Raw genomic sequence first — 25,794 nt, 5'->3', positions numbered from 1 at the left:
AGAGAAAGAGACCACAGGCACGCCAAGCAGGGTAAGGTCAGAGGGAAAGAATCTTAAGCAGGGTCCATGCCCAGCACAAAGTCCAACCTGGGGCTCCGACTCATGACCCTGAAATCATGACCTGAGCCAAAAAGAAGAGTCCGACACTTAACTAACCCACCCAGGAGCCACCCTCCAAGTCTCCTAAATAGAAAAGTCTTCCCCTTTCATCCCAGCCATTAAGACATTTAACACAGATTAAATTATTTTATTGAATACCTATAGTTTGCTGCCGTGTAATATGCTAAATTGGAGGGAGCGGTCCAGGATGAGCTTAAAACCTAATTTCCTTTCTTTGTAGAGCCTGAATATTTCCTTATTGGCCATGTGATTCTTTACCCAGGAGCACAACCAGCTAATTAATTGCCCTGTTGTTCCTGCAGGTCAGGGCTCCTTTTAAGTCAGGCTAGTTATTCTTCAGAGTAAGAATTTAGAGTTCCAAGGACATTCACTCAGTTCCTCTTCAGTCATACTTTTTTGTTAAGTTGTATCTTAGGAACATATGGTAAACATTCCTCTTCCTTCATCTCACCCCCCAAAAAATGTCCCAAGAAAAATTACCCAGTGACAAGATTACCACTATATGAGAGTGTTTAGCTTTTCTACTAGCCATTAACTTGGTGCTCATGATTTTTCCATTTCCTTGCTTTCACTTCCCACCCACTGAACAAGAATACCTGGAACAAGTGTCAAGATAATGCTGTGCTTAAAGTCCTTGAAGTCTCCCCAGCCCATAGGAGTGAACCCCAACTGTACTCTGCTTTCTCTTTTAAAATCTCCAAACAACAGGGCACCTGGGTGGCTCAGTCGGTTAAGCGTCTGCCTTTCAGCTCAGGTCATGATCGCAGGGTCCCAGGGTGGAGTCCCACATCGGGTTCCCTGCCCGTCAGGGAGTCTGTTTCTCTCTCTCCCTCTACCCCTCCCTCCTGCTCGTGCTCTCTCTCTCTCAAATAAATAAAATCTTTAAATTTTTTTTAAAAAATAAAAAATAAAAAAATAATAAGAGACTGAAAGTTAACTAACCAGCACTACATAAACAAAAGAAAAAAATGATTCATTTAAAAATATTTGAGCTACCGCCTAGACCTTAAAAACTAACTTCAAAGCATATTATTTTAATAGGTTTTTTTTTTTCTAGCTTTGAATGTTACTGGTGGAGATGAGCAATGGCTGTTAATTTTAACAGGTCTCCAGGGTACATACAGGCAATAAAGGCAGGAGAAGGAAAAATGTAAGGAGAAGTGGGGAGGGAGAAGTAGGAAAGGGAGAGAAGAAATAAAGAAGAAAGTAAGCACTGACAAAGTGCTACCAACAGTTATCTCACCATTCAAAACCTATTGTCAATCCATTTAGATGGTATAAAAGAAAATGTAGACATGTAGACGTGTGCTATATCTACATCTATGCCTATTACCTAAAAGACCCTTTCCTCAATTATGGTTAAAACACTCATTGCTTCAGAAATGGTAAAAGACTGAAACTTTTTTCCAAGAATGACAAATATGACAAGATAAAATACATTAAACTTAACCTATTTAACTCTTACCTATTACAAGTTTTCAAGTCTACCAGTACTTGAAGAGAATCCATTCAAATCACAACCACTGAACATCTTCTACATAATACTTCACGATAACAGGATCCTACAATAGAAGACCTATATCGCTTTTTTAAAAATTTAAAAAGCATGTACAAGGCCAATTTTGCTTTTATGTAATTTGAGGTAGTTTTGAAAGTTCATGTAATATACCTAGTAAAGCTTTGTAGAGAAACAGCAAATTTACACCTAAATCTAAATGCAATCTTCAGTCTTCTTTTACACCTCTCCCACCTTCTTCCATTTCACTGTCACCTCATTCCTACAATTCTATAGCTATAACTCAAAGTGTAAGCCACTCCAATCTGTTACCCTGCACTCTCATCTTTATCTAATTCAAATCTCCCCTTCCCAGGGGTGCCTGGGTGGCTTTTTCTTTTTCCCTCCCCTCTGCCCCTCCCACACATGCTCTCTCAAATAAATAAAATCTTAAAAAAAAAAAAAAAGAATCTCCATTTCCCAATAGATCACTTTCCTTCCAAATTCATTTTAATATTTAACTTTGGTACCCCTAACCTGTTGATCTACTACCTGGATACCTCCTTGTATCTTCTCTTTAAAAAATTTTTTTTCTTCTTCTTCAGTGTAACCAAAATTCTTAGAATGACACTCTTTCCTAGAAATTCTCAATTATAGCTCATTCCCTGGAAGTCCACTTTCCAGACTCTATCTTCCATGTTCGCGTAATACCTGACTACATTCTCTCTTTGCAGTCTTTATCACACTTATTATAAATATGTTTACAAGCCTAACTCCCTACTCTGATAAATAATGAGTTGTTTATGGGTAGGTATGGTATCTTAATTATCTTTACACCCCAAACGTCTGGCCCAATGCCTGATAAATACTCAATAAATATTTGCTGAATAATCAATTTCCAAAACAGAAAATATGTCTACACTCCACTAACTCTTCATTGCAAATTTTTACACCATTGTTCTCTCTTCCTCTGATGCCCATGATTTCTGTTCCTATCACACTGTTCCAAATCTCAACCATCATTTTCAGCCTTCCAGGTCACTCCCTCTGTGCTAGAGGTCCACAAAACTACCCTCAAGTTTGATGATTCACTAGGAGGACTCACATGACTCAGTATATAGTTGTACCCACAGCAAAAGGACACAAAGCAAAATCAGCAAAAGGAAAAGGCACATAGGGAAAAGTCCAGAGGAAACCAAGAGCAAACTTGTAAGAGTTTCTTCTCAGTGAAGACACAAGGATGTGCTTAATTCCTGCAGCAACTAGTTTTGACAACATGTATATAATATTGTCTACCAGGAATGCTCATTAGACACTCAGTGCCCAAGGCTTCCATCAAGAACTGGTAAACATGCACCCTCTACTTAGTATACCAAAATTCCAGATTCCCAAAAGGAAAGCAGGTGTTCAGTATAAACCACATTGTTTGTTCAAACAGTTTAGGCTCAGTGAACCCTTCCTATCAATTTTGGTAATACTGGGGACCCTCCTAAAGTCTAAGTTCCCAGACACCAGCCAAGAGCCAACACTGCAAACAAGTATTTCTAAGGGCAGCAGTCTGGAGCCTGCTATATTAACCCTTTTCTCTACACCTTCCTACTCTCTAAGGACAGGTTAGACCTTGTCTTCATCCCAATTAGATTTACCTATGTCTTCAACGTATTTACCATCTTTCTCAATGGAGGCAAGCTTCCCAAAAGCTAACCATTTGCTCCTGGTTGCATCTCCTCCAGTCTCCTCTGCAATCCACTGTATTGTTCCCTCTTTTGGGTCCTTACACATAGCCTACTAACCTGCATAAGTCTACCCAGTCTGAGAATCTGAACCACTATTTTCTTCTCCCTTAATGTATCCACCTCTTTTCCTTTTTCATCCAGCATCCTGAAAGAGTCCTCACATTAACTATCTTTATCTCACCTTTCATTCATTATTCAAACTACTACAATCCAGACTTTCATCAACCTTTCTTTACTGATGAGACCACTCAACGGAGTAGTTGAAAACAACTCTTTTCAGCAAGTCGTCCTTCTTAGAGCAGGCTTTCTCCCAGCAAAGAGCTTGAGTATTAGAGTGGAGAATGTTTTATTTGGCACAGGATACAGCAAATAACTCCTTTGCAATGTCTTTGATTTCTGCCAGACTTTTTGTATAGTATATGTATCTCCTATGTTATTAGTTTGCAAACTTCATTTTTTTTCACGATTTATTTTATTGAGAGAGCTTTTGTTTGTTTAATTCTAGGCCAACCAAAGAAATACTGACAGATAAAGTTTTAAGAAGATCTTATTTTATTAAATGTATAAGAAAAGGCACACTTCATATTTGTTAATGTAACTGCAAAATATCATCTTAAATGGTTTTGAGGTGACATAGGTTCCTTAGTTTTGATACTACCTTAGTTCCAATTTTGGGGAGTGTTTTGTTTTGGTTTGTTTTTTAAGTTTGGCAGGAAGTAGGGTCTGTTAACAATGAAAATGAGATACCTGTTTCACCTTAATTTGACATTATATTACTTTTTTCTATTATGCTCTACAAGTTTAAAGTTTTTAAATATGGCAAAAAATAACTTCTTTTATTCTAAATCAAAGTACAATTAGCCCTGGACAGGACCGAAAAAGCCAAATTTTATCGTATAAAATGACAATTTGATATGCCTGAAAGAAGAGCAATGGGTAGGAAGCTGAACTCCCTTCAGACCTAATAATCTAACACTGTATTAATCCAAAAAGCTGCAAGTAGCACTTAATAATTTCAAAAGATATGATTCAAGGTGGGTGGAATCTTAATTCAGTTATCGACAAAGATTAATCTATAAATAAAACTAAAAAATATTTGACTGAGCCTGGGTGGCTCAGTCGTTAAGCGTCTGCCTTTGGCTCAGGTCATGATCCCAGGGTCCTGGGATTAAGCCCCACATCGGGTTCCCTGCTCTGCAGTAAGCCTGTTTCTCCCTCTCCCACCCCCCCTGCTTGTGTTCCCTCTCTTGCTGTGTCTCTTTCTGTCAAATTAATAAATAAAATCTTAAAAAAAAAAATGTTTGGCAAGAGGTCTTACAATGGAAAATATCACACACTGTCAGTGGAACTTCTAATTATTACCACCATTCCAGAAATTAATTTGGCATTACAAATATTTAGACCTTTGTTACAGTAATTTTTCTGTCAGGAATCTAGCCAAGAAAATAATCTCTCAAATCAATCAATCAATCAATCAATCTTTTAAAAAATGAAGTTTGCAAACCAATAACATAGGAAATACATATGCTATACCATTAAGTAAAAAAGAAGAACTGCACATATACTGGGATATCAACTGTAAAGAAAAAGAACTTACAAAATAACAGAAACTTTCAAAGTACAACTTGATAATATATAAGAGTCAAAAAAATATTCATACCTTTTGACCCAGGTACTACTGGGTCAATTCTACTTCTAGAAATGTATCAGAAGAAAACAGTTACAGTTGGCACAGATATGTTAATGAATAATCAAGTCTTCTACAGTGTTATTTTGGTAAGGGAGTATTACACATTTTATTTGCTATTTCTTAAAATAAGATCTAATTTTCAGACGTATAGTAGTTGCTAAATAAATATTTTAAAAGCATTTTATAATACACAATACCATCGTCATAATCTTCTCTATATGAATCTATTATTTGGTATTAATTAGGTAATTTATCATAAATAAACAGGGAGTTTGGTTTCACTAACAGTTTTTCTAATATATTTCAACCTTTTCTATAATTCAAGCCCATACAACCTCCAGTCCTTTTTACTTCATTTTTAATTCTTCCATGTTCCACGCATCTCCTCCTATTAATGCCTTTTATAATTCACTAATGCATTGTTATTGAGTGGAATTACGTTTTGCTCTCATGATGAATTTTACCTTTTAAATACAGAACTGCAAGAATTTCCTTCAACTTGTTTTGCTTTGTGTTTATTTTTCTTGCTTCTCAGTTACATAAATGTCCTATAATTATATTCATTATATTTTGAATGAATATATATTCATTGAATATATGAATGAATATTGAATGAATAATATATATATGAATATAATTATTCATATTTAATTATATATTATATATTTATTATATAATAATTATATAATTATATAAATATAATTATATATTAATTATATAATTATATATATTTTATAATTATATATTATATATATAATATATAAATATTTTTATATATATTATATTTTTATTTTTATTTTTATACATATTATATAATATATAATATATATAATTATAATATAATATAATATATAATAATAATTATATATTATATATAAATAATATAATATAAATTATAAATAATAATTCATATATATGAATATAATTATATTCATTATAATTCATATAATTCAAACATCAATTTGAAAAGACACTGTACATCTCAAAACCAAATATACTAGAGAGTAGCCTGTTACTCCGAGTGCCTGACTAGGAGCTCCCCTATACTCTGGTGAGTTAGACCACAAATGGGCTTCTTATCTAAGAATACCTAATCCCTGGGCTGGCTAGCAGCAAATGGGATGGCAAGGCCCAACAACCCCACCCAACTTCGACAACACTGACTAACTCAATCTGATCCTTTCTTGAGGTATGTAAATAGGAGACAATAGTTGATAACACGAAACTTAAACTAAAGCCAAGATACAGTAAAGCCATTAATAAGTACAAGTAAAGAATAAGCTGAAACCAAAAGTAAGCAGACACTATGAGACAGAGAGGAAAAGCAATCTGCCAGTTCACATTGCAACAGAAAAAGCTGGAACTGAAAGTAGGTAAGTCACTGTAACAGACCACTAGAACAGGGAGCAAAGGACACATGCTGTTGAGAAAAATAACAGAATAATTTCATAACCAGACTGCACTATATCCAAAAACAATAATATCCCAGGCTCCTTGAAGCCTGGTTGTACAATGGCAAAGCTTCCTGTCTTCCTTAGTGTCCATGCACTCTTATAATAAACTTCCACTGTCCACTGAGTTGTTCTGTTCTTTGAAATCTAATAGAGCCTTATATTTCATACTTTAAGAACTCGTAATGATACTGGCATATGTTCCCGATATATTAAATGAAAAATACAGAATACAAAGTAAGTATGATCTCGATTTTTTAATAAAAATATTTACATATATGTAGAGAAAAATTTTAAAAGTTAATCCACCAAAATATTAATTGTGGTTAATCATAGGCAATAAGCTTATGGGTACTATTTCATTTTCTATATTTCCATGTTTTCCAAAATTCCTGTAACATATATTGCTGTTTTAAACTAAACGGGGGTTCCTGGGTGGCTCAGTCAGTTAAGTGTCCAACTCTTGGTTTCAGCTCAGGTGGTGATCTCGGGGTTGTGGGACTGAGCCCTGTGCTCACCAAAGAGGCTGCTTATCCCTCTCCCTCTGCTCCTCCCCCCACCCTCCCACCCCCGCTCACTCTCGCTTGCTCTCTAAAATAAATAAATAAAATATTCAAAAAAAATTCCTATTAAGAAAAATTTAATAAGGATGAGAAACAAATACACCAAAATATTAAATGACTTTAGTCTCTTGGTGATTATAGACAGTTTATTTTCTGCTTCACTGAGACATACTATTTCCCAGTTTTTAAATAATCTTTGTTTTTCATTATAATTAGAAAAAGGATTTTTTTTTTAAGATTTTACTTATTTATTTGAGAGAGCACAAGCGGGGTAAGGAGCAAGAGAAGCAGACTAGAGCAGGGTGAGGGGCAGAGAGAGAGAGAGAGGTTCGAGAAGCAGACTCTCTGCTGAGCAGGGAGCCTGAGCAGGGCTGGATCCTGGGACTCCAGGATCATTACCGAGCTGAAGGCAGATGCTTAACCGACTGAGCCACCCAGGCGCTCCAAAAAACGATTTTTTTTTTTTTTTTTAAAGAAAAAGGAGGGATGCCTGGGGGCTGAGTCAGTTAACCATCTTCCTTTGGCTCAGGTCATGATCTCAGGGTCCTGGGATCGAGTCCCCCCATCGGGGTCCTTGCTTGGCGGGAAGCCTGCTTCTCCCTCTGCCTGACGCTCCCCTGCTTGTGCTCTCTCTCTCTAACAAATAAATAAAATCTTAAAAAAAAAAAAAAGAAAAAGGATTAAACCTAAAGAAAAAAATAGATGATTAAAGAGGCTTTGTTTTGTTTTTAAAAATTTTATTTTTAAGGCATCTCTACACCCAACATGGGGCTTGAACTCACAACCCCAAGATTAAGAGTCACGTGCTCCACTGACCAGGCCAGCCAGGCGCCCCAAAGGGGTTTTGTCTTTAAATCAGACTAAGGAAATACATGTGCAACTGACATGCCTAGATTTCAAAATAATTCTACTTTTAAAGTATATTGTAGAGTATATTCTTTAGGATTTTTAAAGTAAGTTTAAATATATAATAAGTATATTGTAAAGAATTTAGAAATTAAAGAGAAAGAAATAATTTCTAATTCACAACAGAATCTCAGAATCTGAGAGCTGGAAAAAAACAGTTATCATTTAGTCCAAACATTTCATTTTAAGATGAAAAAATTAAGAGAAGTAATAATATATAGGATCTAGTCTAGAGCCTTACTTTCCTGAACCCAAGCCTGGGGCAATTTCTACTACAGGACAATGCCTCTATAGTAACTCTCTCTGTAAGCATAAGAAAATGTTTATTTCCTTGAACTAGAAACTTCTAGACTGAGAAAATATTTAAGAATTGGAGGGGGAGGGGCGCCTGGGTGGCTCAGTCGGTTAAGCATCTGCCTTCGGCTCAGGTCATGATCCCAGGGTCCTGGGATCGAGCCCCACATCGGGCTCCCTGCTCAGCGGAGAGCCTGCTTCTCCCTCTCCCTCTGCCTGCCTCTCTGCCTACCTGTACTCTATCTCTCTGTCAAATAAATAAATAAAATCTTTAAAAAAAAAAAAAGAATTGGAGGGGGAAAAAACTTCTTTTTCCATCAAATTACAAAATTAAAACTAGTACAAAATAAATGTTAACATTCTCATATGGATCCAGAAAAATGTTTTTCAGCTTTTCACATCTGTACCTAAAATCCAAAATATATAGGATTTATAAATGTTTGTGTTGTTGAATAATATAGAGAATGCATAAGTTTGTTAATTTGGTTCAATAAAATAAAAGAAGCAATTAAGCAAACAGACTCTGGAGCCAGCCAGACTGCTTGGACTGAAATCTTGACACTGCCATTTACTAGATGTGTCACTTTGAGCAAGCTAAGTTACCTTTTCTGAGCCTCAGTTTCCTTATTCATACACCGGGGACAATAATACTGCCTAACTCATTAAATAATATAATAAAGCACCAACAGTGGATGGCATAAACGCTGTATGTTGTAACTGCTTTTATTATTATAAAACAACATAAATGTCTGTGTTTTTATTATGGTTACCATTCTTCTAGTAAAGTGGGCACTATCATTTAATAGCCACTATGGATAACTTGACAAATTAGACAACGCCCAAATATCAATGACTTCACAAACACCCCCTTCAACCAGCTTACCAAATAGAATAGCCAATGATCAAATCGGCTAATGTTAACTGTGAAAGATTTTCCAACTTTTTGCCAACCTCTTCAAGATCAGGGAATAGTATAAAAGAAACAGGGTACCCAGGGAGGTGCTACATTTAGGAAAGCCAGGCACAACTAAAGAGTTACAAACTCTACAAGCTAATATGGGCAAGCATCAGGCCAGAAATCCAGGCAGGTGAGACAAAGGCTGAAAATGGAAGAACAATACAATGGAGAGACACATGCCCAAGTTCTAATCCTGATTCAGAAAGCAACTAGGTGTATTGTCTTAGGAAAACAAATCTCCCTTCTGACTTTATTTGCTTCAGGTAAGACAAACTGCCTCTCAGGGTCATATATAGCCCAAAGGTCAAATGGTATACCAAAGTTTTTAAATTTAAATTAAAAAAAAAATTAGCAAGGCTTTCTGAATTCACTATTTACAGGTGGGACAGCTGCTGTAAAATAGGAAGAAAGTTTAAAGCTTTATTCTTGTCAAAAAGTCTTTGTTTTTCTCCTTTTAAGAGAAGGTTGTCAAAAGTTTGTCCTTTTTTTCAAGTATGCCTCATCTCAACTTTCTGAGAAAGCAATTATAAAAAAGACTTAGAGTAAGGGGGACATGAATGAGTTTTAATTTTCAATGGGAGGGTCATTAAGAAGACAACTGTGAAAAGAAAAAAGAAAATAAGTGTGAAAGATCTGAAGGCGAATGAACTGGCCATTTGGGTATCTAGAGGGAATACACCAGAAAGTGGAATCGAATCGACCAGTGTGAAAGCCCTAAGCCAGGCGCGTGCCTAGAGAATAGAAAGGAGAACAGTGTTGACTAGAGTGGGGTAAACAAATCAAAGAATAGTAGAGGGGAGCCTGGGTGGCTCAGTCAGTTGAGCATCTGACTTGATTTCCCCTCAGGTTATGATCTCAGGGGGTCCTGGGATCCAGTCCCACCTCAGGCTACCCGCTCAGTGTGGAGCCTGCTTGAATTTCTCTCTCTCAATCTCCTTCTGCCTCTCCCTTCCCCTGCTCTCTCTCTCTCTCTCACACACTCTCTCTCTAAAATAAATAAAATTGTTTAAGAAAAAAAAGGAAAGAATAGTAGAAAAGAAGTCAGAAAAGTAACAATGGGTCAGATCACATAGGGTCGTGTAGGCCACTAAAAGGGACCTGAACTCCGAGGATGGGCAGCTTTGGGGAGGCTTGATACAAAAAAGAGACAGGATCTGATTTATGTTTTAAAAGGATCACTATGGGAGATGTACTAAGAAGTACTGTAAAGGTTGAGAGGCAAAGGAAGAAGGGAAAAGGAAAATTAAGTGTACAGCAGAAGAGAGATGATGACAACTCACACCAGTAATGGAGATGATAAAAAGTGGCCAAATCTTGGATACATTTTAAAACAGAGCCAATGGATGATTTTTTTTAAAGATTTTATTTATTTATTTGTCAGAGAGAGAGAGAGTGCACAAGCAGGGGGAGTGGCAGGCAGAGAGAGAAGCAGGCTTCCTGCTGGGCAAGGAGCCTGACACGGGACTCGATCCCAGGGCCCTGGGATCATGACCTGAGCTGAAGGCAGACACTTGGACCAACTGAGTCACCCAGGTGTCCCCAATGGATGATTTCTTGACACCCCGGATGCAGTGAAAGAGAGAGACCTTAAGGACGTGTCAAAGATGTTTTTAGTCTAAGCAAATAGGATGCCAGATCAGCCATTAACTGAGAATAAAAAGGCTGCAGTTGAAACTGATTTGGGGAAAAGATTATGAAATCAGTTTTGAATATTTTGGATCCTGAGACACTCAACCTGTACAAATCTAGACTCACAGGATTTTATCTTCCTATAGATGTGACAAGACCTATAAACATGAACTAGATATTTCAGATTCAAACTGAAAACATCAGCTCTGCCGAAGACAAGTGAAGATAGCACTTATTTCCTAATGTTGAACTCTGAGCTCAATGGAATCAGCTTTTTCACTATTTGGGGGGATGAAGTCAACTATAGAAGAAATTAATAGATATTAATTCATAAAAGCCATGCTTTAAATTCATCTGGCTGCCTCAATATACATCTGAATATCGATGTGGCTCAAGGAAGAAGGGCTAGAACTGAAAGTGTACTGTGTTTACCCAGAAGATACAGAACCCCTGGAGTTGGAGACATATATATGAATCTCAGAACACATCTAAAAATTTTACCTGTGTGACCAAATTCTGAATATATGGGTTCATCCACCTCTGTGAAAATATAATCTTATTAATAAACTAATGAAATCGAAGATTTAATTACTTAAATCATTTATTAATTCACTCTATCATAAGCCTCATCACTATATAATTCTATAATATTCTAGCATTAGAATTTTACTCAATTATTAAGATTACATCTTCAACTATTTACAGATGATTATGTATGTTGTTAAACAATGGAAGTTATATAAATCTATCCTGATTAAACTTCATGGTAGTAACCTCTGATGATATACAAATTCAACTAATCTAACTCTATCTAATTTATACATACGTTAGAATATTCTTCACACTTACATAAATCTTATGAGCAACACAATAATGATAAATTACGTTCATTTAAGAAATAATACACGGTTGAACTGGATTATAATATAAACTACCAAAAATATCAGTTTCAAGTGACATTTACAATAATTTAGAAAGGGTAGAAAAAGAAGGCTGGGTACACAGGAATTCCTTTACTAGACTAACCAAGGACTCCACTATAACTACAACACAAGATCAAAGAGAATTAAAAAAGGAGCTCTTGCAGGAAGCATACACACATACACAATCAAAAAAAAAAAAAATCAAAAAACAAAAAAACAAACCAAAGGTAGGTTACCCCAAAGTCCAACCAACTCTAACCTAAATAAGTTTAGGTCTACTTAGATGATAAGATCCTACATAGATGGCAGAATGGAGAAGAGCTTAAGGAGAAAAATCATTTGTCTAGGCCTTTGCGAGAAAATTTCAGCCCTTGTGTATTCAATTTAGTTTTCAGTGGAAAGACTTAAAAAGCACAGTCCTTTCCTCAAATCTAATAAACAGATCATTGTCAAACACCACACATCTTGTATCTAAAGGGTAAGACTTTACAAAGTTCCTCACTTCAAAATCTCTGATCTTGTGGGAAAGCCCCTTTCTCCTTCCGGCACACGCTGTTCCCTTGCGTGCTAACTGCCCTGTGGTAGCAGAACAGGAAATGCAGGTATGTCATCAAGACAGTCCCAGACAACAGTAAGGGCAGCCACAGTTCTCTCACCTGACTCCATACAAAGCCAAAGCAAAAACCATAAAACAAAACATGAGATGGGAATGAGAATGAGATGGAAATGGGGAAAGAGACGGCACATGCAGCCACTGCTGGCTTTCTAGACCTCGTGAAATTTGATGACTTAGAGACAGAACTCAAAACATCTCTTTTATCTAAAGACCATCACCATGATCTTGTCTCATCTAGACCATTCAATAGCCTCCTAACTATTCTCCCCAGTTTCACTCTAATTCCTCTACAATCCTTTCCTGCCCCCACTGAGCTCACCATCCTCATGTCAAGGCACCCTCCCCTTTACTCACTATATTCTGGCCACAGCATATAAGTAGCCTTTCAGTTTCTCAGGCCAGCCAGACTTAATTTTGCTGTTCTCCACACCTGGGATGCTCTTCACAGAACCCTTTCATCGTTTCTAAATGTTACTCCTCAGAGAGCTTCTCCCTAATCACATTATTTTCAGTCACAGCACTCTACTGGGCTCCCTCGAAGCAATTTGCTCAAACATAATCTGTCTCTTAACTATAAGCTCTGTGAGGACAGGGTAACTAGGTTTGTTTTATTCATAACTATGTACCTAGTGTCTCAAATAATACCTACCATAAAATTTAATAAACACTTGTTATATTACTTACCAGGAAACCTCAATTAAGACAGCTGATAAGGAAGGATTAAGCAAAAAAATTCTCTCAGAAAACAAGTATCCTAAAATCCAAGTATTAAAATTCAAGCATCTAAATCCAGCACTCAGAACCAACTTCTCTTACTTTATTCATAGTTCTGATAATGTTGCTTGTCTCATTCCCAACCTACAGTTCATCCATTAGATAGACAGAAAAAGGTAAAACAGAAAGGAAAAGCCCACACATGTGAATTTAAAAGGAAGTGCCAATTAGAGAAGATCGTCAAACCCCAAAATACCTCAATGACCCCTAAGAATATCACTGGGTACCAACCTGATAGTATCTGCTTTTGATTAAATGTTTCAACTCAATCGAATAATTCTGATTTATGCTCAGGGTCTTGTTTAAAAGCAGGAAAGCAAACGTTAACTTTTAGATGGATTTCCAAGAAAATGGTAAAGATTAGCCAAAAAATGTGCATGAAGGGATAAACACCAAAATAGGTAATAAGTAATAATTTGCTTAATGTCTACTGTGGGTCCATGACATTAAATTATTTTTGACTCCCACACCTAATCTCTGAGGTAGACATTATCCCTTTTGCAGATGAGAAAACTAAAGCTCAGAAAGGTTAAAGGTTACAGTTAGGTTACAGTTAGGAAATATCTGAGAATTAAAACTAATCTGCTTAACAGCAAAGACCATACTCTTTCCACATACCATCAACTGCTTCTAAATGTGTCTAATATGATATGAGAATCGCCTAAGCTCTTATTAAAAATAAAAATTCCTAAACTCTTCTTAAAGATTCTGACTGGGGATGTCAGAGCTAAGAAGCTAAAATGTGTATCTTTTAAAATGCTCTTAGTGATTCTGATAATTGGGCAAGTTTAAGAAATCTTGCATTGGGATTTAAGCTAGACTACCTGAACACTAAAAGTCTGCTTTAAGATCTGATCTTAAAAATGGATTCTGAAACAAATTATGAAAAGTCACAAAAAATCTTACACAGAAGATAACAAAGGACACTAAAAAGTATCTGTTGCTACATGTTATACTTAAAGTCTAATTTTATTGAGAATAAAATCTTAAGTAGCTTTATAGATTAGAAAGCAAAACCAGACACAGATACTATAGAGACATAAAAGGTCCCCTTCTGAGTACAGTTGGTCCAATATCCTGAGACTTTAACCTATCAGGAATATAAACTCAAGTTTGAGTTCAAGAGCGGCTCTTAAAGTAAAAATGCTATTCTTTAAAGAAATACTATTATTCAGAGTAATGTTATTTAGAATCATAGTATTTGAGTAATTACCATCATAAATAATTTCATATAACTTATTTTTCACCATTTAGTCCCTATATTCCACTTAGCTAGTCACATAAAATTTTAAGCACTAGTCAATTTTACATCTGTTAACAGGCAGAAATCCAACACTGAACTGTTTGGACTGAAACACCATGTAAATTTCAAACTCAAATACAGTAAAATTTTGGAAACTTCAGTTTACTACCACATTCCTCATTTCTTCAAGAAAGTTTACCGAGAAGTTTTAGTAGTTGGTCCAATTAGTTAGCATTTTTTTTCTTTGTATTCTCAAAAGATATGTTCAACAATGCTTTATTCTAAATCAAACTAATTTCCTTTCAAACGATAAGGAATAAGAAAAATCTCTGGGGGAAAAAATGTCTTAATTTTATAATCTCCCCGTAATTATCTAATTTTGTTTAAAAAAAAGAGAAGCCGTTTATCTTCTATTATTTTATAAGAGTTCTATTGTAAAATATTGTTTACCTCAGTAGGAGGTTCAGGAAGGGAGAAAAACAGTTACTCCGTTGGCAACTCTGACAAGATCCAAAGATGTATGCAATTACCTCATTTATTTAGAGAACATTTTAGGACTTATAATATTCCAGACACTGTATTAAATAGTGCAGAAAAAAGACCAGTAAATATAATTCCTGCCCTCAAAAAACTTTGCAGCTTTATAGAGAAACATCAAAATAAGGTCTTCAAAAATCTCAAAACAAAAACTTTAATCCTTAAAAATGGAATATGCCTTATATATCATGCTGGGTGGGGAAAGGAGGTGAAAACAGTAAAGTTAAAAAAACTGTTTAATCAAAATGATTCTGTTATTCCGGCAAATCATGTTCAGATCTCCTGTTGCCAAGTACAGCATCTGATAGCAGTCTTAAAATACTGATACATTTCAAGATAGACCATTTTTTATTAAATCTACCATTTGAAAGGTCAAGGTGTTCTTGTGATATCTCCTATGCAAAGATCTTATTGTGCCCCAAAGTAGTTTCCAAGTTTTTTCATTTTAAGCCACATTTCTAAATCTTTCAATTTTCCACAGCATACCTGAGATGAAGACAAGCAAAGAGAGTGAGTTCCACAGCCATTGGTAAAAACTGGTGCTGAAGGATGAGGAATTATTTGTGGAGATGGTAGGAAGATTATACCTCAGAAGAGAGTACATGAAGATACAATAATTTAGTGAAATTAAAAGAGAATAACATTATTAGAAACAAACCTTAGCAAAATAACCTGGCTCTATGACAGGGCTTAAGTTAGAAGTCAAAGATTATGCCCTAGGAAAGCCCCAAGTGTGATCGTGATATAGAAGGGCACGAAGTGATACAGAAGTAAATAATGTCAGTTATAGTGATAGATCAGCTAGGGAATACTGGCCTAAAAACTAGATTTAAATTCGAATTTTTAGGTCAACATCCTTTAGCACTATCATCATCATGAAAAATCTGTCTTCAACAATGATCACTATATGTTGCAAAATTTACTGAGAGGTAAAAAACTTCATAATTTTAAAATATTAACCAACCTGGCCTACACCACCTAATAAGTTAATCACTTTTCCCCTCATCTTCATTACATACATAATGAGAAGACACTCTCTCCCTTCCCCACCTCTCTCTCTCTCTCTCTCTCACACACACACACAAACTTAATTGAAGTGTGAACTCAAGTCTTTTAAATTACACATATATAAATATTAAGGAACTTATTTCCCTCTTCCTTCAAGTACCACTTGTCCTCAAAATATGCTTCTGTATATCTCCCTATTGGAATTGCCACGTTGTTCCATACTGCTACATGCAAATCTAACAATGAAGAAAATTATTAAAATCATCCAGAAGGACGTCAAAAAAGAATACTGATCATGATGGAAGTACAAAGTATAAGTCTGATTTGCACTCCATATAAAAATATTTGCAAGGCGCCTGGGTAGCTCAGTCGGTTAAGCGTCCAACTCTAGATCTCAGGGTCATAGACTCACACCCCATGTTAGGCTCCACGCTTGGCATGAGCCTACTTTAAAAAATAAATAACTAAAATGAGTATATCTGTATTACAAACCACATTAAAGCAGACTTTGTTTAGACAAATTATTATTTCATATCCTATATCCCCAAAATCTGATAATGCCCCCAAACTGACCTTCTTGTGTAGAAAATGGAAAGTAACTTACTTTCCCACATCACCATAATGACATATCAAATCATGTCATATGAGAATACAGTGATTTCTAAAGTAAGAGTAATAATATAATATAATACATTGAAGTAGGGAGGGAAAAAAGAGCAAAAATATTCAACTATAAAGTATAAAGGTCTACTCAAAAGTGAAATCTATGAAAAATATAAACGGATGAATCTATTCTTTTCAGATTGATCTGGTTTACAAATGATTCAGTTTGCAATATCATTTACTTCCAAACCAGTAAGGGAAGACTCCTCTAAAGAGTTCCTTAGTTTTAAACAGGTGGGGTGGGAGCAGTGGCAGTTTTACCATAACTGTTTTACTAGTTCTTCCCATTTATATTTAGAGGTAAGAAAAACAGAACATACTCAACAGTTAAAGTAACCCATAAGCACCAATTTCAAAAACCTTTACAGGCACTAACTGGGCTACCAATTGGCATAGCATGCCTGTGAATTATGCATGACAGAGTCATGTTAAAAAAAGTTCCATAATTACTCTACTTATTATGTCACCACAAAACAGGTTTAGGTTTTCAATAAAGATTCTTACTAATTTTCATCAAAGTACTTCACATAGCAATTTAAATATATAAATTGTTTAGAAATGGAAAAATAGGACTAAAGTCAATCACTGTTAGGTCTGAAAATGGGAGTTCTGATTTCTTAGTACTGTGCTTTATGCTTATGTTTCTCAAAGTGGAGCACTGTTAAAGTGTGGAGGATAATTAATGAAGGTTAATATTTATTGAGCACAGTATCACAATGTGATGAATTCTTGGCATATATTGTATAATTTCATCCTTAATAATCTTAGAAGTTAAGAACTATAATGATCCCTGTCTTAACTGAAGAGGCATAAATAATCTACCCAAGTGGCAGAGGGTAGATTTGAACCCAGAGCCTAGAACCAAGGTAATGGGGAAGAGAGGTAAAGTGATTGAGAGAGATCACAGAATTAACTCCCAATGTAGACAGGCATACTGCTTACTGACGGCACATAATTCCTCCTCATACTCTGGAATAGTGGTTTTCATCCCTGGCTACACATTAGAGTCACCTGTGGGACTTGATTAAAAAAAAAAAAAAATCCTTGCCTGGGGCCCTCACTCAGATACCTGGCGTTCAACTGACCTGGCCTGGGGAGAAGGCACCATCTTTTGTTTGTTTTTTTTTTAATCTCTCCAGGTAATTCTAAAGGGCAGTAAGACTGAAAACCACTAATAATTCTTCCCCACCCTGTAAACCTCTCTAAAGTACCCAACTACAATCAAATTTACTAATCACCTATTTGGTTCTGAGCACTTCATCTATTCTATATTCTATTTACCCAACAAAGTGCTTATTTTTTCTTTTCCTTAAACAGAAGAAACATTACAACTATACTAGCATCTTTTTAAATAACAAAACTTTGCCAGTTTTTCTTTGACAAGAGGAAAGTAGGAGGAAAGCCAGAGAGACAGCATGAAAGAGATTGAAAAATCCCTTCTTTAAGCATCCATATACTCCTCAGGTTTAAAACAAGGTAAAAAGGTCCTAAGAGTGAAACTAAAAAATTACATGGCAGGCTATGAGACTAAAAAAGTTCTGTGATATATGTTAAAGAGAGATTTAATATCCATGATATCTCTTAATTCTGCTGGAGATGACAGTTAAAACACTAAGTAACTGCTATTGTGGTGATAAATCCCGTCTTCCCATGGCGCTGTGACAGTGATTATGCAGTGTTTTTACCCTATAAGTCACCTGAACATAAACGAACAGGTGCTAAAGAAATCAAAGCATTACATAAGCATACCCAAACAACAATATGGCTGGTCATAACACGTAGTGAGAAATGCAAGGATTTTGCTGACAATCTCATAGGAGAAGTCTTACCATTTCTCTAAAAGTTATTCACTGCACATCCCACTCACCCTACATCAAAAGTATAATGGAAACTGTTCCAGACAGTCTCAGACTTGCTGGCCCTTTTATTTTACTAAAAAGGTGAAGTGTGGAGATACCTGACAAGCATGGAAGTTTGATTTAGGATTTGAACAGATCTAAAATGAATAATATAAATACTCCAAGTTGTACAAAGCTCTGGACTTCTCAGAGAAACATTACAAAACTTCCTGCTTCCGGACAGCTCATTATTTGGTTCAAGTCTTCACATTCCTTTATTAGTCATGACTCTTTACAAAGCTCTCATTCCTCATTGTCTGAATATCGGACTTTTAAATGTTGCAAATCAGATTTACAGGAACCCTTATCAAATGAAGAAACCATCCCAGAGTTCATGTCCAGAGGAGACTTAGATTACAAAGAGCCCTCAGTAACCTGAGCAGTGTGTGTCCATCACGTAGATTTTTTTAAAAAATTCGTAAACATACATTGTTCCGCATATCTCAAATGTAGCTTCATCTATACATTTTTATCATATACAATTACAGGCACCTCCATTACTTTCGCAGAAATTGACTCTGCAAGAAACTGGGAAGACCTCTGAGTGTGTGTGAAAGGCACAGGCACGACAGAGAACCACTCAATGCTAAATGTCACTGGGGTCTCATATGGCCCAGGTCTGGCCACAGAGCCATATGTCAATAGGCTCAAAGGCACAGACGAGGAGAGAGAATCACAGGGTAACTGGGTAAGAAAACAAGGGGGAGGCACCTCATAAATATGTGTACTTCCACCCCGAAGCTGAAGGGGTGGCCCAAAGGGCAGACCCTGAAGAAAAACCTTCCCTCCTGGGATCCGTCACGTCGCCCAGGCCTAAAGGGCCGGCTAAAGGGGGTATGGGGTTGGGGGGGGGGTTCGGGGGAGGAAGGGCAGTGTGTCTGTCCCCACTTCAGAGACCGAAACAAATTAAAGCAAGTTCTCACTTCCTGGTCGCCTACTCTTCCCGAAGGCCTCAACACAAGACGGACACCGGGGATAGAGGGCTCCCCAGGAGTACGGGGGGAGGGGGAAGGGAAGGGGGGCCCACCCCAGCCCTGCACCTTCCCGTCCTCGCCCTCCCCTCCTCCGGGCCTTACACGGTGACGTGACCGGAGCCGCGGACCACCACGGGGTCCGGTGAGTACTTGAGCAGCTGCTCCTCCAGGGCCCGCTCTTCGTCCTCCTCCTCCTCATAGATCTCGTCGAAATCCGCCATCCTGAGCCTCCAAGGCCCCCTGCCCAAGGGGGCCTGACTCCAGGGGCTGGAGCCGGGATAAGGGCTGGCGAGGAGGCGGAGGCTGAGGCTGAGGGGAGTCGCTGCCGCGGCTCAGAGGCCGCGGAGATCGATCTGGCTGCCTCGGCTCGGGCTACAGAGGCGATGGGGTCCCGGCCGTCGCCGCCGCCGCCATTATCATCAGCAATAACAACAACACAATGTCAACATCCGCCCAAGGGCCGACACCTCCACCGCCACCTCCACCGCCGCCGCCGCCGCCGCCGTCGCCGCCGCAGCAGCAACTCAGGCAACCACAGCAACAGCCAGAGCCACCCGCAGCGGGAGCAGCCGGCTATGACATCGCGAGACTTCCCGGGAGGAGTGCAGGCGGGTGCGTGGGCGCCGGTGTGCGCAGGCTGGCGGGCGGGAGCGCGCACGTGAGGCCTCGCGCGCTCACAGGGCGCCTAGCTTCCTTCCTCCGGCCCCCCTACCCCAGCCGCGGCCGACGCCTTGGGAGCGCGCTCCCGCCGGCGAGGTCCCGCCCTCTACGAAGTGGGTTGCGGTGCCGCGAGGGATGTCTCTGAGGCCCGGAGGCGTTGACCCCGACTCAGAGAATGGAGCTCGGCGTGTCCAGTGGAGCACTTAGTCACCCAAAGTAATCTCGAATCAAAACAACTAAAAATAAAAACACTGGTTGGAATAGAGAATTTATAGTGCGTGTCGGCCTGTTTATCTAATAATTGAATCTCGCTTTTTGTCAGTTTTTTTAGTCTTGATAAGAACCAGAGTCTGTACTTTCCTAATTTAGGGAGCCCAACAGAAACACTGCAAATATTTTTGCCCACTTTAATACAGGAATTTTCAAAACATGTCCAAATTCAAGCCTTGTGTCTTATCATCCTCTTAAATATAGTCCAGTATATGAAGCCAATGATGCTATTTTTTTTTTTTTAATAAGAAAGCCCACTGTAGTCATGCCCTGAAGCAAAACTGACATTCTCTGGATTCCAGAGATGCAGTTTCCTGCCCCAACTCCCTCATCAACCATAACCTGTTTTCTTCAGTTAGGACTTCAGGGAATCCCTTTTCCTTCCTTACAGCTCCTCCCACCAAAGGGAAGAGCGGAGAAGGCGGGGGGGGGGGGGGGGGGGGGGGGAGGGGAGGGGAGGGGAGGGCAGGGGAGGAGAGGGGAGGGGAGGGCAGGGGAGGGGAGGGGAGGGCAGGGGAGGGGAGGGGAGGGGAGGGGGAGAATAATGGGTTCTACTTACCTACCTAGACAACTAGTAAAGGCCCAGGGTCACTTTGGGTACTTAGTTTCATAGTCAAGAAACTGTCCAGACATACAAAAAGTTCAGGGGCAGGAGTGAGCTCCAGAGAGTCCTGGATAATAATTATACACCGTGGAGGCAGGAGAAGATAGCCACACTGGATCCAGTGCTGGTCAGACTATTCTCCAAGTACAATGTTCACATTCTGACATTTCCCTTTAGATGGGTCACTGTTGAACTTGAGAAAATGCAAACGAGAAGAATAAAGTCAGCAAGAAATACCATTTTCTTACTGGAAATGGTTGAAGGAAATGAGTGTAGCTAGCCAAGAAAAGATAAAGGAAAAACACAGTAGTTGTATCAGACTTGCTGTATATCTCCCCAGAGGACATTTATCCATTCAACAAATATTTACTGAGCTCTAACTATGTGTCAGGCACTGTGTGTGTGTGTGTGTGTGTGTGTATGAGATACAGTCCCTCTAATCTAGTAGCTTATTTATCACTAAAGTAAGCAATTATAATTCTGTCAAGTGCTCCCAGAGGAGTTTACAGAGGGTACTAATGAAGCACACAGAAGGCAGCTTAGTTTGGAGCTTAGCAATGGGGTCTGAAGCGTGACTGCCTGCCTTTGAATCTCAACTCTGCCACTTACTATGTGACCCTGAATAGGTCCTTACCCTCTCTGGTCCTCATGTGTAAAATGAGGATAAAAGTACCTACCCCCACTGGTCTGCTCTGCAGATATATGAAATGCTCAGAAGAGGGCCCGGCGCACAGAAACTATAGGGCAGCAATAAGGGATGTCTAAGGCCCCATCTCACTAATCAGCTCTATGAGGATGAGCACAGTTGTTTGCGTTATGTAATGCTTTACAGTTTATAAAGCACATACATAACAAATCATTTAATAATCCCCAAGAACCCAATGAGGTAACTAAGGAGGATGTAATTTCTTCCTTCACTTCAGAGATGCTAAGTGACTTTCTCATGGCCAAATGGCTATTTAATAGTCAAACTCAGGGCTTCAACTTCAATGCACTGGTAAGCCAAGCTCCTGAATTTCCTTCTTGGCAGGAACCAAGAGGCAGGTGGCTGCACTTTGTTGAAGGAGTGGCTGCAAATGGGGGGGGGGGGGTGAGAAAAGGGAACGAGAGGAAGGAAGGTCAGTATGTTCCAGGCCTGGCCCACACCCAGCGTACCGTAACTGAGAATTCACCTTTCTGTGGAAACAGTGGCCAAGATAAGGGCCTGGTGCCCCAATGTATCTAAACCATCACATAGCTGACAACTTCCCAAAGGCAGAGGAAGTCACCCACAGCTCCTTCCATCTCAGCAGTTTCCCAAGTTCCTGCTTCAGAAAAGGAGCCCAATCAAGGTTCTCTGAATTGAGACATATTGTTACTAGTACTAGCTCCAGAACATCATGAGTTAATTAGGCTTCTGAGGATGGTGAGAATGTCACCCTTTATCTTAACACTGGTTCTGTGTGGGAGAAATGTTCTTATTCTAAGATCTATTCAACAGGGAGGTTTTTGTGTCTCCTGCCTCAGTGTAAGGTGGGGGCTGTCATATTTTTGTTCTTCCTATTTTGCTCTTCTTTTTCCTGCTCTGAAAAACCTGTCAGAGCTAGCAAAATGGTGTGGGACTTGGGAATGAGGCAGAGAAGATGAGAGAATTTGAGTTGAATATTTCCCTGATGGTGGTTGACATCATAATCCCAAATTCCACCCCCAACCCTCCAGGGTCCAGTTTCCTGTCAAACTCCTGCCTGAGTCTCTTCCTGGGGGCAAACTCCCCTTTCTCAGTATATTTTCCCTCAGTATCCAGGTGTTCCCCTGCTCTGTACTGTATAGATGCCTCTCCGTTTGCGATCCCCTTTACATTCCTGCTTCACACACTTACCACATTTCCCTTCAGACTAAATGGCTCAAAACCAAACAAGATAATGCCTCATGAGGCAACAGATCTTCAGTTGATTTTAAGGCAGATATTCCTAGATTTGAAACTTCCATGTTCTGTCACTTCCTAGCTAAGTGGCTGTGGGCACATTCAACTTTCTAAGCCTCCTTTTCTTCATCCTGAAACAGAATCCATGTCATGAAATTATCAAAGACCAAATGAGGTAATGCTATGGACTGAATTGTGTCCCCCAACAAATTTATGTGTGGAAATACTAACCCCCATTGTGATGATAGTATTAGGAGGTAGGGCCTTTGGAGGTAATTAGGTTTGGATGAGGTCATGAGGGTAGGTCATCAGGATGGGATTAGTGCTTTATGAAGAGACCAAAGACCAAAGAGCTTGCTCTCCCCACCACTCTCCACTTGGTGTGAGGATACAGAGAAAAGACTGCCACCTGCAAGACAGGAAGCTATCTCTCACCAGGAGCCAAATAAGCCAGGCTTTTGATCTTGGACTTCCAGTCTCCAGAGCGGTGAGAAATCAACTGCTGTTGTTCAAGCCACCCACTGTATAGTATTTTGTCATGACAGCCCAAGCTGACTCTGACAGCATGTAAACCCTCACTTTTTCACTCATTCCTTCATTAAGTATATATGCACTGAATTACTCCCATGTGCCATATTCTGTGCCAGGAACTAGGGTTCAGCAATAAGATATTAAACAAAACACAATCCCTGCCTTCATGTAGCATAAAGTCCATTGTGGAGGGCTGACCAGTAATTACAAAAAGGATTAACTATTAGAATTGTAGTCAGTCCTGTGGAGAAGTACAGGGGACCATGAGAATAGTTAATGGTCTTAACCTTACTCTGAGAAATCAGGAACTCTTCTCTAGAGAAATGACATTTAAGATGATGAGTCAAGCAAAAGTATGAGGATAGGGAAGTAGAAGGGAAGAGAAAGCTCCAGGCAGTGGGACCAGCATGTTTGTAGCAACAGTCTGAGCCACTATAAGAGACTACCATAGCCTTATAAACAACAGAAATTTATTTCTGCACCCTCATGATCTAATCATCAACCGAAGTCCCCACCTCACGATACCATCACATTGAGAGTTAAGATTTCAACCTATAAATTTTGGGGAAACACAAACATTCAGTCTATAGCAATGTTTAAAGACTCTAAGGCAGAAAAGAGAATGACCTAAATCAGGTACAAACTAAAGCCAGTGTGGTTGGACCGTAGTAAAGAAGGCAGAGCCAAACTGAGATGGGGTCAAGGAGGTTGATAGAAACTTGAAGGCCTTGGTAAGGAGTCTGAAGTTCATCCTGAAAGTAAAGGAGATACACTGAGGATGTGAAGCCAGGCAGTGGGTCTAAGACAGCCAGTGTATTTTAAAATTCCCAAATGGGAGACTAGTAGTCCAACCTACCCAGAATGCATCCCCTACTTCTCTTGAAAACAGCACATCCCCAAGATGATTTTTGGTAAATCGTACCTCCCCCACTCTTGGTACACATGACTGGGTTAAGCCAACCATATCCCCAATTACAAGAGTGAGCTCATGGCCTAAAGCTAGCAAATCAGAGAGCATGGGATAACCTTGGGGCACAGTGATTGGTTTGAATGGACACATGATTCAGATAGAGCCATAGAGATTCAGTACCAAGACTTTTAATAGAACTATGGGGAAGGGGGAAAATCTCTTTTTCTATGAATCTGTTAGGAGCTATGTTGTTCTTGCAATGGTAGAAAATGCTTGGGAATGATGCCAACCCTGAGGAAAGCAGGGCCAAGGGATGAAGCAAACATGACTTTGTCTTGATGATCATGTTTGAGTCCCCTGAGTTCAGCCACACCTAAAGATCTGGGGTTGTAGGAGAGGATAATGGATCCAGTTTGCAGAATGCGAGACACCTAATGGAGATGCCCAGTAGAACATAGATAAATATATTAGAAAGATAGATGGAGAGATGTGTGCATGCATGAATGGTTAGACAGATAATACAGAGAGCGGAAATGGGAGAAAAGGGGAGGAGGAGACTCAAATCAGAAGTCTTGGCAGGAAATAAATACATTGGGATCCATCAGCCAATAGATGGTAAAAGTAAGCATAGCAATGACCGAGATAGCAGGGCACCTGCGTGGCTCAGTCAGTTGAGCAACTGACTCTTGGTTTTGGCTCAGGTCCTGATCTCATGAGTCGCGGGATCGAGCCCCCAAGCTGGGCTCAGTATTCATTGGAGACTCTGCTTGAGATTCTCTCCTCTCCCTCTGCCCCTCCCCCACCTCTCTCTCTCTCTTTCTCTCAAATAAATAAAATCTTAAGAGAAAGAAAGAAAGAAAGAAAGAAAGAAAGAAAGAAAGAAAGAAAGAAAGAAAGAAAGAAAGAAAGAAAGAAAGAAAGAAAGAAAGAAAGAAAGAAACCGAGATGGCTCAAAAGCCAAGAGGTGAGATGGCCTAGGGAGAGAGTGAGAAGATAAGAGTATCTAGGATGAAGGGATTTCAGTTGATTCCAGATGGGGAGAGGAGGAGGGACTGACAAAGGAAATTGAGAGGAAATAATCAAAGTGGCCAGAGGCAAACTGACACAGTGTGGTGTTACAAGTGAAAAAAAGGAAAGAAAAAGGAGGTAGTAATCATCATGTGAGACACTGCAGAGATGATGCAAGATAGGAACCAAAGAGTGGAGTGTCCACTGTATCTTGGAGAAGGACTCAATCAATATCTATAACCAGCAATTTGACAGAGCCAACTCAGAACCCCTTGACTCTGCAAACACATAGAAATCCTAAATCAAGTAAGGGTCCCTGGGTGGCTCAGTCGGTTGAGTGACTGACTCTTGGTTTGGGCTCAGGTTGTGATCTCAGGGTCCTCAGAGCAAGCCCCTTGTCAGCTCCGCGCTCAGCGGGGGATCTGCTTCA

At 39.0% G+C, this 25,794-nt stretch overlaps 1 protein-coding gene across 2 annotated transcripts in view; it reads right to left on the bottom strand.

The window, feature by feature from the left end:
- The window catches only part of CHIC2 (cysteine rich hydrophobic domain 2), a 62,115-nt gene extending 42,014 nt beyond the window's left edge, over positions 1-20,101 (bottom strand). Inside the window, exon 1 of one of the 2 annotated variants that reach the window (XM_028100660.2) lies at positions 19,581-20,101. In XM_028100660.2, coding sequence (XP_027956461.1) covers positions 19,581-19,699 — 119 coding nt within the window. In that variant the 5' untranslated portion in view covers positions 19,700-20,101. Of the gene's footprint in view, positions 1-15,421; positions 19,342-19,580 lie in introns of those variants that run through there. The other variant, XM_088021158.1, reaches the window with a different exon arrangement.
- Between the last annotated feature and the right edge of the window lie 5,693 nt (positions 20,102-25,794).

This window comes from Eumetopias jubatus, unplaced genomic scaffold (genome assembly GCF_037043125.1).
Source record: "Eumetopias jubatus isolate StellerSeaLion01/CBP00866 unplaced genomic scaffold, mEumJub1_p1.0 scaffold_2, whole genome shotgun sequence".
Taxonomy (NCBI): Eukaryota; Metazoa; Chordata; class Mammalia; order Carnivora; family Otariidae; genus Eumetopias; species Eumetopias jubatus.
The sequence above is the reverse complement of the archived record's forward strand: the minus strand, read 5'-3'. Positions and strand labels throughout refer to the sequence as shown.